This window comes from Pangasianodon hypophthalmus, chromosome 15 (assembly GCF_027358585.1).
Source record: "Pangasianodon hypophthalmus isolate fPanHyp1 chromosome 15, fPanHyp1.pri, whole genome shotgun sequence".
Lineage (NCBI taxonomy): Eukaryota > Metazoa > Chordata > Actinopteri > Siluriformes > Pangasiidae > Pangasianodon > Pangasianodon hypophthalmus.
This window is the reverse complement of record NC_069724.1, coordinates 23,244,978-23,261,520: the sequence shown is the minus strand read 5'-3', so window position 1 is coordinate 23,261,520 and position 16,543 is coordinate 23,244,978. Positions and strand designations below refer to the sequence as shown.

The 16,543-nt window shown below is 37.6% G+C and overlaps 1 protein-coding gene across 3 annotated transcripts in view; it reads right to left on the bottom strand.

The window, feature by feature from the left end:
• Window positions 1-16,543, bottom strand: part of LOC113535522 (WD repeat-containing protein 7) — a 126,962-nt gene that overhangs the window by 86,317 nt on the left and 24,102 nt on the right. For 2 of the 3 annotated variants that reach the window (XM_026928854.3, XM_026928857.3), the window contains 4 exons: window positions 10,051-10,284; window positions 8,714-9,213; window positions 6,055-6,140; window positions 1,644-1,736 (listed from right to left, as the gene is read on the bottom strand). In XM_026928854.3, the coding sequence (XP_026784655.1) occupies window positions 1,644-1,736; window positions 6,055-6,140; window positions 8,714-9,213; window positions 10,051-10,284 (913 nt within the window). The remainder of the gene's footprint in view (window positions 1-1,643; window positions 1,737-6,054; window positions 6,141-8,713; window positions 9,214-10,050; window positions 10,285-16,543) is intronic. The other variant, XM_026928856.3, reaches the window with a different exon arrangement.

Sequence of the window (16,543 nt, the reverse complement as noted above, 5' to 3'; positions counted from 1 at the left end):
CGTACATTAACACACATACACCTTCTGTACATCTCAAATTTGGGGAAAAAGATTCATTTTTCTTTAGAAGTTTTTTTTTTTAAATATTGATTCCTAAACATTGAGACTAATGAGAAAGACAAGTATCAGTTCAGAGAGAGCATCAGTGAACATAAGGAATGCTGGCGAGGAAACACACTTTAACAAATTTCAAAACAGAGAATGTGCCATCACATATATTAGAATATTAATATATGGTGTAGCTTTTGAAATGAGGTCAGGTCACATATTCTGAGGATCGAACAAATAAACAACAATTAAAACAGCAAAGAAATTCGCAGAATTTCTTTGTGGAAGTATACAGATACTTACCTTCATAAGAATCAAACCATTTTTATAGATTTAGACATGCAAAATCTGTCAGAGTCATATTTTCCGAACTATAAATCACTCTAGAGCATAAAACACACCTGGGAAGTGAATCAATAAATATTTTGCTTTGTCACAGTCATGTTCTGGGCAATTTTATTTCACAAATATTAAAGTGCACAATTTCACATCATGTATCAGTTGATTTGAATGATTCCTATTTGTGTGTCATAGAAAGAATCAGACAACAGGAATAAACTAATTAAAAAAATTATAGCGCGTGTCATTTTGCAGGTTCTACTGAAAGGCATAAATAACAAAAATGCACCTTATAGTCCGGAAAATATGGTAATTACACATATTGTACATTTTAAAACTTGTTAAAGATTATTAAATTAATCAAAGATGATGATTTGCTCTAAAGTCATCCAGTAAACAAATCCTGAAAGATCAATACAAGCTGTTCAAGTAAAAATATAAAGTGTAAAAAAAGTAAAAGGAGGAAATTTAAATGGAACAAACTTTGCTTTAAATTGACTTCAAACCTGTCTGGTTGTAGATTTTTTGAAATTATTATAATTACCTTCTGACAAGACATCTTGCTCATGTAGTGATTAAACAATATGTATATATATCTTTAGATAATACAAGTAAAAAAAAAAAAAACAAAAGAAAAAAAAAAGATATTAACAAAAATAGAATCTTCTGCTGATGTTTTTTTTTTTTTTATTAGAATTTGACAGAATAGTTAACATTGTCAAAAGTCACGCTGTGCAATTTAAAAATAAAATAATAAATGTTTTAATAATACAAGAAATTCAGCGCCAAAATGAAGGCGACTTATCCAACGTTTTCATAGTCACATATTCACAAAAAAATTATAATAATAATTAAAAATAGACTTGTGGTATGACTTGGTGCATTTATTTTTTTACTGGTCTGAAGGAATTAAAAAATGTTCATATTCTTTCAAGGAGAAAGTGAATAGTTTATGTGTGTGTTGCACAGTTGCCCTACTGTAAAGACAGCAAGCATGCTGATAGGTGTGTGTATACACACAGCAAGATTCTAAACAAAACGCACACAAATACACACATTTGCACAACTACAACCACAATACACAAGGACAAAACCAGACAGGACAAACACAGACGACAAACACACACACACACACGATCACTGAAGAGGAGAAAAAACAGAAAGGCAGCGCAAGGCAGATGAGTTCACTGAGAAAATGAGAGAGTGAGAAAAGAGAGAGAGAAAGAAAAAAGATGGGAGCTTCTCTTTTGTGGTACCTTCATTTACGGAGGGGGAGGAATGAAAGGTGGAGGCGGCGTGAGGCGCCCCTGTGCCGGGTGCGAGAGCGGAGGTGGAAGCGGCGGCAGCAGCTTGCAAAGGAGAGAAACAAAGAAAGAAGTGAAAAGGAATAAAAAGGGGGAAAACAGGGACAAATAAAGAAAACGAAAGAAAAAGAAAGACGTGCGGTCTCCGGCGGCGTTGCATGAACAAGAGAAAAAGCAGTTAGTCAAACGAAAAAGACGCAGACAAAAACTCTCACGTACACTTAAACACGTCTAAAAGGTTTTAAATTTAAACAGACAACTTTTTTTTCTTTTTTTTTTTTAATGTAATGTTGGGAAAATTCAAGTGACCAGCATTTTTTCCCATCATTAAATACATTAAATCTCTTCTGAAATCTTGTAATCAATCTTAATGTAATTTCACAATTTAAGATTTTTTTGCAAAGATATTTTTTCACAATAAATCTAGTTTTAAAATTTTTAACTAGTTATAATATAATACAAATATGAACCTAATTCATATGGTAATGTGAGAATCCTATAAAGTATGTAATTATATAATCAAAGCTTCACACTATTTAATCAAATGAAGCTTCATACCATTTAATTTTTATGTTTAGTACAAAACCTATTTTATCATATCACAGGTAGAAAACATACCTCAGAATTACTTCTACCAAAAACATTAACATTCACTGACATCAAAAAGAAGCACAAACAACGAGACAAACAGAACTATGCAAAAGTAATCGTCAACAAAGACATTTTCTGCATAAATACAAACTGAATCCAGTGTGGAACCTCAGTGGACAAAGCATCTGACTCCACTTTAGATCTCTGCAGATGGACGATAGAGTTCTCATTTACCACAGCAGCTTAATGAAGCTGAAATCCCTGCCTGTGACTGAACAAGAAAGGAACGATGCATTCCAGGAGTACTCCTTGAGAGATGACAAAGATGGCAGAATGGTGCTGAAGCCATGTACATTGAGAACAATGATTCAGAACATGGAGCAGCCCACAGGAGCAGCAGCATAAGACATGAATCTGAGATCCTCTTGGGTACCACCATGGTATAATTGTTACTTCATCAGCTATATACAAGTAGTTTGTTGAAGGTTCTGCCCTTGTGACTGTTGAAGGTTCTGCTCTAGTGACTGGTGAAGGTTCTGTGCAAGTAACTGGAGAAAGTTCTGACCCAGTGACCAGTGAAAGTTATGCCCTATTGACTGGAGATAGCAACTAATGAAGATGATGTGCTAGTGACTGGAGAAAGTTCTATTCTAGTGACTGGAGAAAGTTATATGCTAGTGAATAGTGAAGGTTCTATCCTAGTGATGGCAGAAGGTTCTGTGCCTGCAGTTGGAGCTGTCTCTTCTCTAGCGAACAGAAAGGGTTCTGTTCCTGTGAATAGTGAAGATCCTGTTCTACCAACTGGAGGAGAATCTGTGCAAGTGACTAGAGAAAGATCTATTCTAGGGACTAAAAAAAGGTTCTGTGCTAGGTAATATTGAGGATCTGGCCTAGTTACAAGTTCTATGCTAGGGAACGGTGAAGGGCTCTCTCCTAGTAACTGATGAAGCTTCTGTGATAGTGACTGGAGAAACTTCTATTCTAGGGACTGAAGAAGGTTCTGTCCTAGTGTTGGATAAAAGTCCTGTGCCAGTGACTGAGGAAGTTTCTTCACTAGTAACCAAAGAGGTTTCTGTCCTAGTGACCAGAAACCATTCTGTTCTGGTGACTGGGGAAAGTTCTGTGCTAGTGCCTAGGGAAGATTCGTTGCTAGCGAATAAGGAAGGTTCTGTGCAAGTGAGCGGTAAAGATTATTGTCCAAGTGACTGGTAAGGGTTCTGGCCAATTGACTGATGATGGTTCTGTCCAATTGACTGATGATGGTTCTGTCCAAGTGACTGGTGAAGATTCTGTGACATGAGAAGGTTCTGTGTCTATCACTGGATACCAGAAGTGCCTGAAAGTCATTGTTGGCCTCTTCAGCTAGACCCGCAAGCCTTAAAGGATTCTTGTTTCTTAGAGTCCCACTTGTAAGTCGTTTTGGATAAATGTAGTGCCAAATGAATAAGTGCAATTCAAAAACAGTTTCCTCTAATTGTGATGCTGTAAAAGGAAGAGTTTCATTGATTGGAACAACTCTCTCAATCTGTTCATTCTCTTTCCTCTCTCTCAAGCCCCTTCATTTACCTTAATGGCTATGTGACAGACAGGAAAATTTGCACAAAAAAGGCTTGCGTTTGTTTCACTGAGTCTGCATGACAAGGACGGCGCACGCGCTTGCCTTTCTCCCGGCGCTGGGTTTAAAGAACAACTCTATTAAAAAACACTTAATAAGACAATCTAAGAGTGGTTTTTGCAAACCGATTCGGATCAATAACCGAGGAACCATGTACAGAGAAGAGGAGAGGAAGGGAGCTACATGCGTTGAATAACTTTCATTATGTCTTTAAGCCTAAAGAGCGCGGAAGGATCAATAAGCTCAACGCATCTTAGCAGCCGAGCTCACTTTTCCCTCTTATGCCTTCTCACCGATAAATCCACCGAAAAAGGACATTTAGCCTCTTTTTGTCTTTTAAACCAACCGACGTGGCCTGTCTTTTACACGGTGTGAGAATCCATCGGACAGGCACGCGTCGGAAATCTGGCACAGAGAGCCCGATCTCTTGTGCGTTAGAAAAGGCAGAGGTGATTAGCATGTGAAAAAGGAAAGAAAAAGCGGAGAGCCCTTATGGCGAGAGAAAGCGAACAATAGCGAGTGCCACGTGGCAATTTTCAGCACGCCCCGTCACACTTCCTCTCAAAGGGAGCAAACGGGAGCGTGGCATGAGTAAGTGAACACAAATGATCCCACACGCCACAGCTCTATTGTGCCGGGACAATGGCCGCTCCTGCGGGGTAACAAATTAGGCCACGTGTGGGGATGAGTGTGTATATGTGTGTGTGTGTGTGTGTGTGTGTGTGTAGCTAACAGGTTCACAACAATGAGGGTCAAATCAGTTGATTTTTTAAAATGTGCTCTGGTGGTTTTAAAGATGTACACATCTTTATATACCCTTAAAACAAAACGAAGAATTTTAATTTATTCCAACAAGACGTTTAGAGTGCTAGGCTTCACAATTTTTTCATTATTTTCACAAGTAACAAAAATACATTCATAACAGCATATGCAGTGACTTCAGCAGTGAAAATCAAAATGTTACCAGTTCATCCTTTGCCTTTATAACTGTATCTCTTTCCTATCCTCTTTTCTTGACATACATGTTGTAACTCAACCAGATGTCCAAATGTCATACTCTGGACATCGAAAGGGTCATGGCAAAAAATTTAATTTATTTTGGTTTAGTTGCTTTAAGCTGTTTTTTGGTTTCTAAATTTTGCTTTATGATTTGGCATGCTTTCTTGCTGCAAGATAAACCCACATTTCATTTCTTTAAATTCTGTTCTTGTAGTTAAACTGTAAAACAGACATAAAATGTCTTTCTTCCTTTTTTTCCCCAGAACCAATGGGGATGCAAACAGCTCACAAGTGTACATATAGGACTTTTAAAAAGAAAAATAAATACATAAACCAGTAAAATAAATACATAAACCAATTTTTTTTTTTTTAAATATTTTTGAAATATTTTTTCAAAATTATGTAACATATGTGCATAACCTATATGTACAGCAATTTCATCTGAAAGATTAATTATAAAAATTATAAGTAAGTATAATGGGTTCAGAAAAACCCACTGTTTTTGCACACTTTATTGCGTTATAGATTTTATCTAAAATGGATTAAATGGAATTCTTTGGATATCAGTCTACAAACAATAATCCATAATGACAAAGCGAAAAACATGTTTTTAGAAATTGTGTTTAAATATTGAAAACTGAATACTTAAAGCTGTAAGAATTGTTAAAATAAATGCATCATCAGTTCAATCTTTTGGGCTGAATGTTTAGAAAAAGATTCATTAAAATAATAAGATTTTGAAATAGAATTTCTTGAAGTCTAAGACATTTAAAAACACAAAAGTTTAAATTTTGCCTTTTCCCCCCTACGGATCACTCTTTCATGAGCTGTGCTAAATATTTTACTAGTACAACATGTGTGTGTTAGGTGTGTGTTAGGCGTGTGTGTGTGTGTGTGTGTGTGTGTGTGTGTGTGTGTGTGCGTGCGTTTTCCCCAGAGGCTCCCTGTGCACCCCAGGCTGGTTGTGTGTCGAGCGGCCGTAGTGAAAGGAGATTTCTCATGTTGTTTTGCGCTCTTACATCATGACTTTTCCCTTGAGTGAGGGAACAAGAAAGAACCAGAGATAGAGACAGACAGATAGATAGAGACAGGGGAAGAGAGAGCGAAAGCGAGAGAGAGAGAGAGAGAGAGAGAGAGAGAGAGACTCTTTGTAGTTACCTTGTTTGATCTGGGACTGCATTGCCGGGGTGGAGACCTGGGGGGGCGTCTTTTTGGGGCTCTCTGGGGCACCGGGTCTTGGAGGCCTGAAACACAAAGGCCAAATGAAATATTAACACACTGCTCAGAGCTTAGAGTTCTTTTCGACAAAGTGTGTGCGCATATATAGGCCTATGTGTGTGTGCTGACTTATCAAAGCTCGCTAGCACAACTTTATAAAATCTTGTCTTTATAGAGAGCTAATAATTTACGAAGAACAAATTACTGAAGAAACCCTTTCTGGGAGTTTGAAGTTTGTTTATTTAAAAAAAAAAAAAAAAAAGTGAAGCGAAGTGAAAGTAAAGACTGGTTCTTTTGTCACTTCCTAAACACTTCTGGAACGGATATTTTTTATTCATTCCTTTTTTTTTTGGGTTTTTTTTTTTTTTGCTTTTTCTCACCATCACTGTAAAAGTATTTCTTTTTTTGAATAACTTTTAGACTAATAATTTTACTACTTATATGTTTTTTATACTTTATACAGTGTGCAATGTTCACATATTCACATATATACACACACACTCACACACACACACACACACACACACACACACGTGACTATTCCTCAGTAAAATACATCACAGGTATGCTATAGATCAGGGGATTTCATTTCAAACTTTACAAACTATTACAATAATAATACAGGTAATAATAAACCTAGGATTTATTTTAGGTAAAATAAATCCTAGTTTTGTCTAGAATTATGTACTGTGCTTATTCAAAAATAAACTGTAGATTTGTAACATTATCTTATCACATTCACGGCATAACCAGAAAATGTGTCATGTCTATACATGCCTATAAACATTCATTCTTTATTAACCAAAGAATCTTTAATAATCAAAGCTGAATCCAAAGCAGGGTTTCTGATGCCACCCACTCGCTGCCGTCTTCTGCAATTATGTAGAGACTTCACGCTTTCATTACCGCACATAAAAGATTTTTATGAGTGATAAAAATGATTTATGCTGCAGTTAGGTCGTGTTTATGAGGGGTACCGGCAGAGCCTTGAAAGTGGCTGTCAGAACGAGAATCGCTGCTACCGGGTCGAGCTTTAAAAGCCTGACATTGAAAACATGTCTGGAAGAAGAAACCAAGGTAAAGAAAAAGAGACAAAATGGCTGAAACCGCTTCCACAACATGGCCACATTTATCAATCATTTATTAAAATTTTGTGTAAAATGTTTTCGGCCAAACCAAACTAAAAAAATTCCCGCCAACGCTTTGGTTAACGATGATTTTCTTTTCTACATACTCGTGTGTGTAAATTGATGATTGTTGATATGCCAATCAGCCGTAAATGTCCAAGCACGTTCATGGCGCAGCTGATTTACTTGTAGCGACGCCCCCAAAACTCAATAAAAGGCTCACAAATGCTGAAAATAACAAAATGGTGACCAACCAGCGAAAGAACACATCCTAAATGCAGCGTGCACTCAATCTTCCAATAATGCAGCTCAGCCAATGCAGCGCATCGGCTACAATAGACACACGCTAACTCTCCCTCCTTTTACAGGACGCAATTACTTTTGTCCTAATTGAATAGCTAGTCTTATTTGTTAATTTAAGTATTTCTTTTGGACCGAAGTCATGAACATGAAACGAATCATTTTCAGAAAATTGGTGTGTAATTGAAATAAATAAGAGATTTAAACTTGCCATAATCCACATATACGTATATATTTACACAAACATGTAGGATATGAATGTTTTTCCGAACCTGCCGCTGCTCACACAGCACTATTTAACCTCTGCTGTTATCTCAGTCTAGAAACAGCGATCCAAAAGAGCATGAAGGCCTACAGTCACAGAGAAGGTCACCGGTAAACAACACAAACATCAGATTGAGTTCTTCACCTCACACTCGCTCTCCCAGCAGCTCGGAATATTGAGCCGTCGGCCTGCTGTCTGCCTGCTGCGTGAAGCTTGTTGTCTGTGTTGTGTTTGCCTTGGCGAGCTGTGAAGTTAGCGAGGATGATGAAATCAGTGATGCGGCGCTCGGTGCGCTGGGTCTGAGGCTGAGGCTGTACACCGGGCGTTTGAGAGCCACGTGCAAAACACAATTTTTTTCGGAGGATTTATCGGAGGAAGCTGGTTTTTTTGTACAGTAGATTTTGATTGTTAGTTTGCTTGATATTTCCACTTGCAAAGCCAAAGAGCCTTAAATCAGTTGACCTTTTACCTCAAACAACTATACTGATAAAAATAGTACTCCAGACGGTCTCCGAGTGTCTATTCTGACATGTGCACTACATCTTTTTACAGATTCTGTCTGTTTATCAAGTAGAATTCTATTCTGAAATATTTATTACAGAAATATTTTCACAAACGAGTAGATATAGACATAAACTAGAGTTATATATATACTTTATCATTTAGTAAAACAGCATGTTTAGTACCATTATATAAAGCAGCTTAATATTTCAGACATTCAGAGTTTTTCACATGGCACACAGCATACTATTTTGACATACTATTTAGTACAGTAGTACACAGTTCCAGACACGGCCTGAAGAACGTACCTCTGCGTACTCTGTTTATGTGGCTTCAGACGTGGCCATGAACAATAGTTTCAACTTTTGACAAATCTAGTACAGTTCATTAAATAGTAGATACTCACCTGGCTGGCGCTTTCTTCATGTGCTCGCCCACGAAGGTGGCGTTGGTCATGCCCATGAGTGTGTTAGCCAGCGAGATGACAGACAGCAGGTGCTGGGTCGTGACGGCACGTGACACGCCATACGTGCCCTTGCCCACCACCTCGGAAACGGAGAGCTTCCTGCCCTCGGGGCCGACACCCTTCCCCAGCTGCCTGAGTAACGAGTCCTTAAAGGTGGGAAGCATGAGGGACATGTGGCCGCCACGCGAGATCAGGCCGAAGGAGATGGGTGTGTGCGGTCTGAGCATGCCCAGTCGGCTCACGCACACCTCGTCCAGGTTGCCGTTCAGGCCCCACGCGTGAAGGCAGGACATGAAGAGCTTGGCCGTGTCCATGGTCAGGTTGTACTCCAGCAGGCTGAGGGATTTAGACTTCTCCTCACGGCGGCGGGCCTCCTCCTCCTCATCCTCGTCTTCGTCCAGCAGGTGCTCCTTGATGTTCTCTTTGATGGTCTCTTTCACCTGCAATGAGGAGCTCAAGGCGTTAAGTCAGTACACTCCTTTTTCCCCCCACTCTTCGTCTTTAAAAAACACATTTTTATCTTTTACTCATTTAATCATTTTACTCAGTTAACACGTCAGGTGTTTGGATTAAACCGTGCAATAAATAAGAAAAAATTTCTTTTCGAAAATCATATTTATAAATGCTGATCGGGTCATTTTGATTCTGAGATTCTGTCGAATAAAAAAAAAAGAAAATGTCGAATAAAAAAAAGTTTGTAAACCTGAATAAAAGTATATAAAGTTGGTGCCTGTTTTACTTCCTCCATTTTTTGGCTTTTAAATTTATTTTTATTTTTCTTAAACCTGTGTCCTCTACCAATAACTACAAACCTCTTTTGATAATTATTACTCAATAATATATTATTTAAAATGGAGATAAAGTTTCTTTTTAGCTATTTACAAAACCCTCAATCCTACAATCCTCCCAAATTTCACACACCAACTTTCTATTTTCTCAAAACGGAGTGGCAGTGGACACCATGCCGTGTTTTAACGACTAACAGTTTAAACTGATTGAATTAGCTCAGTCTTCCATATAGCATTTCTCCATCTTTATTAATTCATTAATAAAACACTGTTTTGACGTAGATTAGCACAGAATGACCGGATCTTGTTTGAGAAATAAAATCTGATACAATTATAATTATACAAATTTTCCCATAACAGTTCCTGGTAATTGAATCTCACTAAACATGATAAATCCAGTAGCGCATGAGAGCAACTGAAAAGATTTCTGCCTCTAAAATTGGAGATTTGAACGCTTACCGTGTGCCTGTCTTGTGTCTGTGTACTAACCTGCTTAAAGATCTTATTGGCCAGGAAGGATCCGCCCTTGTCGGCGCCCCCTGGGGCTTTCTGCAGTGTTTCCGGGGACACGAGTGTGGGATTGGGACGCTGTGCCTCCTCGGTCAGCAGCTGGATGATCACAGCTTCCACGTCGAAAAACAGAACGTGCATGTCCGGGTCGGTCAGGTTGGTCTTCATCGCCTGCACCACTAGTGCATTGTGGGAGTATTTCGGCAAGTTGCCCTGTTGAAAATAATTTAAAAAAAAAAAAAAAAACGCTTACATTACATATAGACAAAGCATGATATAATGTGCACTGCTAGTCTAAAGCAATCTGAAGTTCCACGTACAGCCTATAAAATATAATGAGCGCATTACGGCTTTGACTCATTTGCTTCATTCTCCAGGCTGGAAAGTCTTAGTTACTTTTCTGAAGACATTAGTCAAAAAGTTCTCCCGTGTGCACGCTAATCTATTTGCTCCCCAGTCTACATAATAATCTCTAATGCTCATTAGCCCCCTAAGCATTCATTCCGCCTCATCTCCTTTTTAAAGCCGCGACGGTTGTAAATTGCCGCCTCGCTAATTGCTATTCGATGTTAATTCAATGGCTGAAGCACCTGCTCTCCATTTTAAACAAACAGCAGGATGTTCGGAGAGCGCTTTTCTGACAAAGGTGAGGCAATCAACGCAAAATTAAAGAAATAATTACAGGAGATCGTCCAAACGTCACACCGCATTTACACTTCCAGGGAATTTTCATTAGATTTATACATATCTTTATTTCTATACAGTATCTATAAAGGGACAGTTTATCTTATCTATATATAAAACCAGTCAGTAACTGAGATGAAGCCTGGGTTTGTCCTTCGTTAGAGATTCGACTGCAACATGGTGATGTTCACGATTCAGCACAAACTCGGCCAGTTTAGTAGTGAATGCTTGCTTGAACACAAATATTCAAAAATAGTGTACAATTAGTGTATTTTTTCCGAATTTTTTTGGCCTGTGGAACATACATAAAAAAATACAGAACTAAACAATAATATGAAATATAAACTATAAACCCAAAACTAAAAAGTTAGTCTTTCAGTTCATTTATTTATTATTTCATGTTATAATGCATTGTCATGTCATATGGCATTACACTTTACACCTATCTTTGTTAAGCATTATGAATTGTTGACTTGATTTATTATTAGTGTTCATAACACATTATAACACCAAGAACACAGAACTCAAGCATCTTTATATAAAGCATCGTAAGTCATGGCAATTTTTTTTTTAAACAAATGAATAACGCCAGAGAGATTATCAGGAACTTGTAGTACACGACTTCAACACTTCTGAAAGAAGCACATAATCTAAGCCAAATAATTATAATGCATTATAAGAGCTGCTAAAGCCTTTTCCTAAATAACGTTAATAATGTATGCAGCGTAACAGGTTATGAATGTATCTATAGGCCATTATCCATCATCATAGAAAGTGTCACCTTATTGTTTTATTATTTATTTAATTTTTTTTATTAAATAATGTAATAAATAATTGTATTTATTGTATAATATATTTTATTTTATTAGATTATATAAATTAATTTGCAATGAATAAGTTTTTAGTGCGAATTAGAGATGGTGTGGTTGTATTTCAGCATTAACCTCAGCAATTAAAACATTTTAAATATTTTTAAGTGTTTTTTTATTTTAATTAAAGTATTATAACTTAGTAATAGTAAAAAAAAATCTCAACCAACAGACAGTTAAGAGATGAAAGTGTTAAAGTGATGCTTCCAAAGTCGCTACAAGATTTCACACCACCACAGCTAACACTCCCCACATAAAGAGCACAAAGTGTGGGTCTTAGTCTCTCTGTTTTTCCCCTTCTTTCACCCTACACCTCCTTTTCTTCCTCCTCCCTCCCTCCCTCCCTCCTTCTCTCTATCTCTCTCTCTCTCTCTCTCTTTCTGATCCGTTCGCTCTGCATCTGGTCCTGATCGTTCAAATTGGTTTCACAGTATCGTCTATTGCTGACAATTAGCACGCGTCGGGGCGGCTTTGTGCCCACGCTCAGCGGCGGTTACTGGGCCTGAATGGCCGAGAGGGTCTGCCTCACTGATCACACACACACACACACACACACACACACACACACACAGAAAGAGAGAGAAAAGAAAGCAAGCAACAAAGTAAAAAAGCACCTGGCTCCTAATTTAGTACAGTCTCCCTCCTCTTTTTCTCCTCTCCTCTTGTCAAAAGCTCAGGGATTGTTAAAGGATTTCACCCCCTCAAACTTCTAATCATCTTTCAGTCCAAAACTATGCACTGCTGCGCCTCCTCAAAGCCAAAGAAGCACGTTACAGAAATATCAGCCAGCCCACCAATCAAAAATAAGCCGAACATGGCGAACAGGGCCAAAATACACGTCCATGTTTAAAGGAATAAACTGGTTCAAATAAATAAATGTGATTTATTTTGTTATTTAGCATTTACTTTGCTATTAAAACTAGGGTTTTTTTAATCCTCCAGTAAAAAAAGCGTTTGTTTTTTTAAATCTTTTTACTGCAGCCTTATAAAATAAATTAAAAAAAAAAATTCTTTTCTTAAAAAACACACCCAAATCTTCACATTTTTATATAAAACAATGTTACACTATGTAACCTCTCTTTTAAATAAATACTCAGGCAAAAATGGTGGATCAGATATCGGAGAAGAAAAGAAGAAATTTGATCTGACCGTGTAACAAATGGAAAATTTTTTTGGAAATGGAAATGTTTACATATAAAGAGACGTAACTATATATTTTTGCGGATTGATTTTTATTATATGTATATTTTACTATGTTCATCAGTAATATTTGTTTGAAATCTGCAATTTTGTGTAAGTTAATTTATAATTTTATGCACACCACTTCAAACTGTAGGAGGCGGGGCCTAGTGGAGAGGTGGAGTGATCCGAAATTGCACTAATCAAACAGTGATTTCAGTTATCTGAGATTACAAAATGGCTGCCGTTATAACATTACAGGTTTACGCTGAATTGGAGATGTGGAGTGATCCATAAATTTATTAATAAATAAATAAATAAATAACAATATCAGTTATTCCAGAGGTGAGAAAGGAGCACGTGACTGACACCAAGCATGTCTACATTTTTGGGAACATGATGTTAATCTGATTTTTGGGTTTTTTTTGTTTGTTTTTTTAACCCGACCTATTCCTTTAAACCTCTGAACACTTCCTTCATGGCTGGCTCAGTGCTGAAGCAGACAGACAGACGCCCTGACCGGAGCGTAGCACCATCTCTCCATCTCCAGGATGTCTGCTCCCTAGTCTAGAGCCGACTCTAACCGCTGCTCGCTCGGATCAGTGTCAGAGAGGCGAAATGTGATCCAGCGTCAGCTGCAGTGTGAGCATAGGCAATACGTGTGTGTGTGTGTGTGTGTGTGTGTGTGTGTGTGTGAATACACAAATCACAAGCTGTGTCACCAATCAGGTCACTTCTATCAATAAAAAAAAAATATCAGGATCTCGGACTACAATTTCATGAAATGACCATCAGAAATAAATGAAGAAATAAATAAAAGAATGAATAAATGAAAACAAATAAATAAATAAATAAATTTAAGCATGGACTAGACTTTCACAAAATGTGCATCTCTAAATAGATAGATAGATAGATAGATAGATAAAGTGAGGACTAGGCCTATTTTTTTTCCTCATGTCAAGCACACAGCACACACAGACACACACACACACAGCAAATGAACACAAGGTTAAAGAAACACAAAGGAAGCAATGTGGCCTCACACACACACACACACACACATCCACAGCTGGTCCAGATCTGCAGGTTTATCTGTGTGTGTCTGTGTGTGTGTGTATACATCAGGATTTGAAAATGTGAAGATCTGAAAGGTGTCACCTATTTTTCCCCTTTCTGTCCCTGTCCACCCAAAACACACACCCACCCACACACACACCCACACACACACGTGTATTAGGCAGTGTAATGGTGGATGGTGTCACACTGCCCTCTAGAGGTCATATAGAAATACTGCAGGGAAACAGGGGAAGACTGCCTGAGTGACTCCGAACTTTTTTTTTCTTAATTTTGTTCAAATTATTATGGTAAAAACATACATGTTTAAATATATATATATATTTATATATAACACAACATATATAACACAATACTTTCCCTTTCTTCATCACCAAAAAGAAACGAATAAGGGACAAAAATGATAAGTGAGGAAGGAAGTATCTGCTCAGGAGAGGGAAGAAAGAAGGAAGGATTACAAAAATACAGGAAAGAAGAAAAATGTAGAAGAGTCGAAGAATGAAGAAAGAAATGTACAGAAAGATGGAAAGTAAAAAAAGGAAAAATGAATGAAAGGGAAAATAAAAGTAAAGAGCAAAGAATAACAGTCATAAAGGATGAAAGAAAAAGCATAAAGAAACATAATAATATGCAAAACATGAAAAAATTTTAAAATGCAAGAAAGAAAGAAGAAACAAAATGAAGAATGAATCAAGGGACAGAAGAATTAATGCACAAAACTTAAAAGAATAAAAAAGAAGGAATGAAAGAATGAACAAAAGAAAAAAAAATAACAAAAGAAAAAAGGAAACAAAGTGCCGAGAGAAAGAAGAGAGGAAAGTAAGGGAGAGAAAGTGAGGGACAAAAAAAGAGGAGAGAAAGAGACAAAGAAAATTTTTCTAATTGTTTCTTTCACATTCTTTTTTTTTTTGTTAATTTTTCACATTTATTCACTTTCACAGTTACACTAACTTTAAAAAAATTCTCTGAGGACGGTAAGAGAAATAATATTTACTTAAATATTTTAATTCATTTCTTTCAATTTTATTATATTCTATTTATTTTTGTTTTTTTATACACATTTTTTAAAAATGTACGTATTTTCTTATTTTGGCTATTAATTTACATTTTAATTCTTTAACATTAATAAATAAAAAAGTAAATAATAGTCTTATTTTATTGGTCTTTAGTATTTATGTATTTTATTTCTTTTTCTTTTAGATTGACTATATACATAAACTTAATATTCATGATTTATAATAATAATTATTATTATTCATTTTTATATTTTTTTTTCCTTTAAAATTCACACATGCACACACACATACACACACACACACACCTGCACTTTAACAAAATAAAACAAAGGTAAATGTACCTGTGTGTGTGTGTGTGTGTGTGTGTGTGTGTGTGTGTGTGTGTGTGTGAGATAGAGAGATAGTTAGAGAGTGAGACAGAGTGACGAGAGAGACAGACAGGTAGAGATGGAGCTGGGTCGGGGGGCAGTGTGTGTGTGTGTGTGTGTGTGTGTGTGTGTGTGTGATTGCACAGTGTTTGATGGTGATTATGTATCATTAGCCCGGCTGGGCTTGGGTTAGTGTTGGAGCCGCACAGAAGGAATAATGGCAGGTTTGGCCCGGAGAGACGAGCTAGAGAATCACCGCTGCTGTATTATGTTGTCAGAGGGAATGACAGGGCATTAGAGCAAGCACAGAAAAACACACACACACACACACACACACACACACACACACACACACACACACACCTATTCTCTGGCTTGCCAATTGACCGCTAGCGAGACAGAGACGATCAGAAATCACAGCAGGGCGTCGGGGTGGAATTGTGTCCAAACTGCCACCGACGGACAAACGTGTTATCATTTCCAAGATGTCACTTCTTTTTTTTTTTTCTTTATAATGGAGCAGGACTATCATTCTGTAAAACGGTCTATACAGAATGCCCGAAACGTTGCTTTAAATGCTCGCCCATCATTGCGTCCATCATCATCCTCCTCACCGGTGCTATCCTTCTCTTCCTCACTAATACGTCTAACCTCTGAACCTGAGGAGTGCTACTGAGACATCGGAAACAAACACCACGCTCAGTCAGGGTCAGCCTACCCTTCGTCTCGTTACTCTCGTCTCACTGCATCGCTAATTTTAGTGTCAGGCCAAGAAAAGCAGACTACAGTACGTTAAAGACTTATCAGAATTGCTAGAATACCCTTTCATTTAAATAAATAAATAAAATGTTGATGTATATTTAGTCTGTGTAACTGTCCATTCAATGTTACAGAAAAAAGAGAAAAGAAAACTTTAATCCATCCATCCATCCATCCGCTTATCCTACACGGTCGCAGGGAGCCTGGAGCTTATCCCAGGGGTCTCGGGGCACAAGGCAGGACACATCGCACGGCACAAGTACACACACACACACACACACACACACACACACACACACACACACACACACTACGGACAGTTTAGAGATGCCAGTCAGCCTACAATGCATGTCTCTGGACTGGGGGAGGAAACCGGAGTACCTGGCAAATCAGCAAATCATCTTGAATTCTCGATTCTGATTGGTCAGAAGGTGTTGAGTAATTTTCTATACCAACAGCTCTGCCAGTCGTGTAGCTCCAAATCAATGGATTAAAAAACCTGTTGTTATTTTTCACAAAGAAA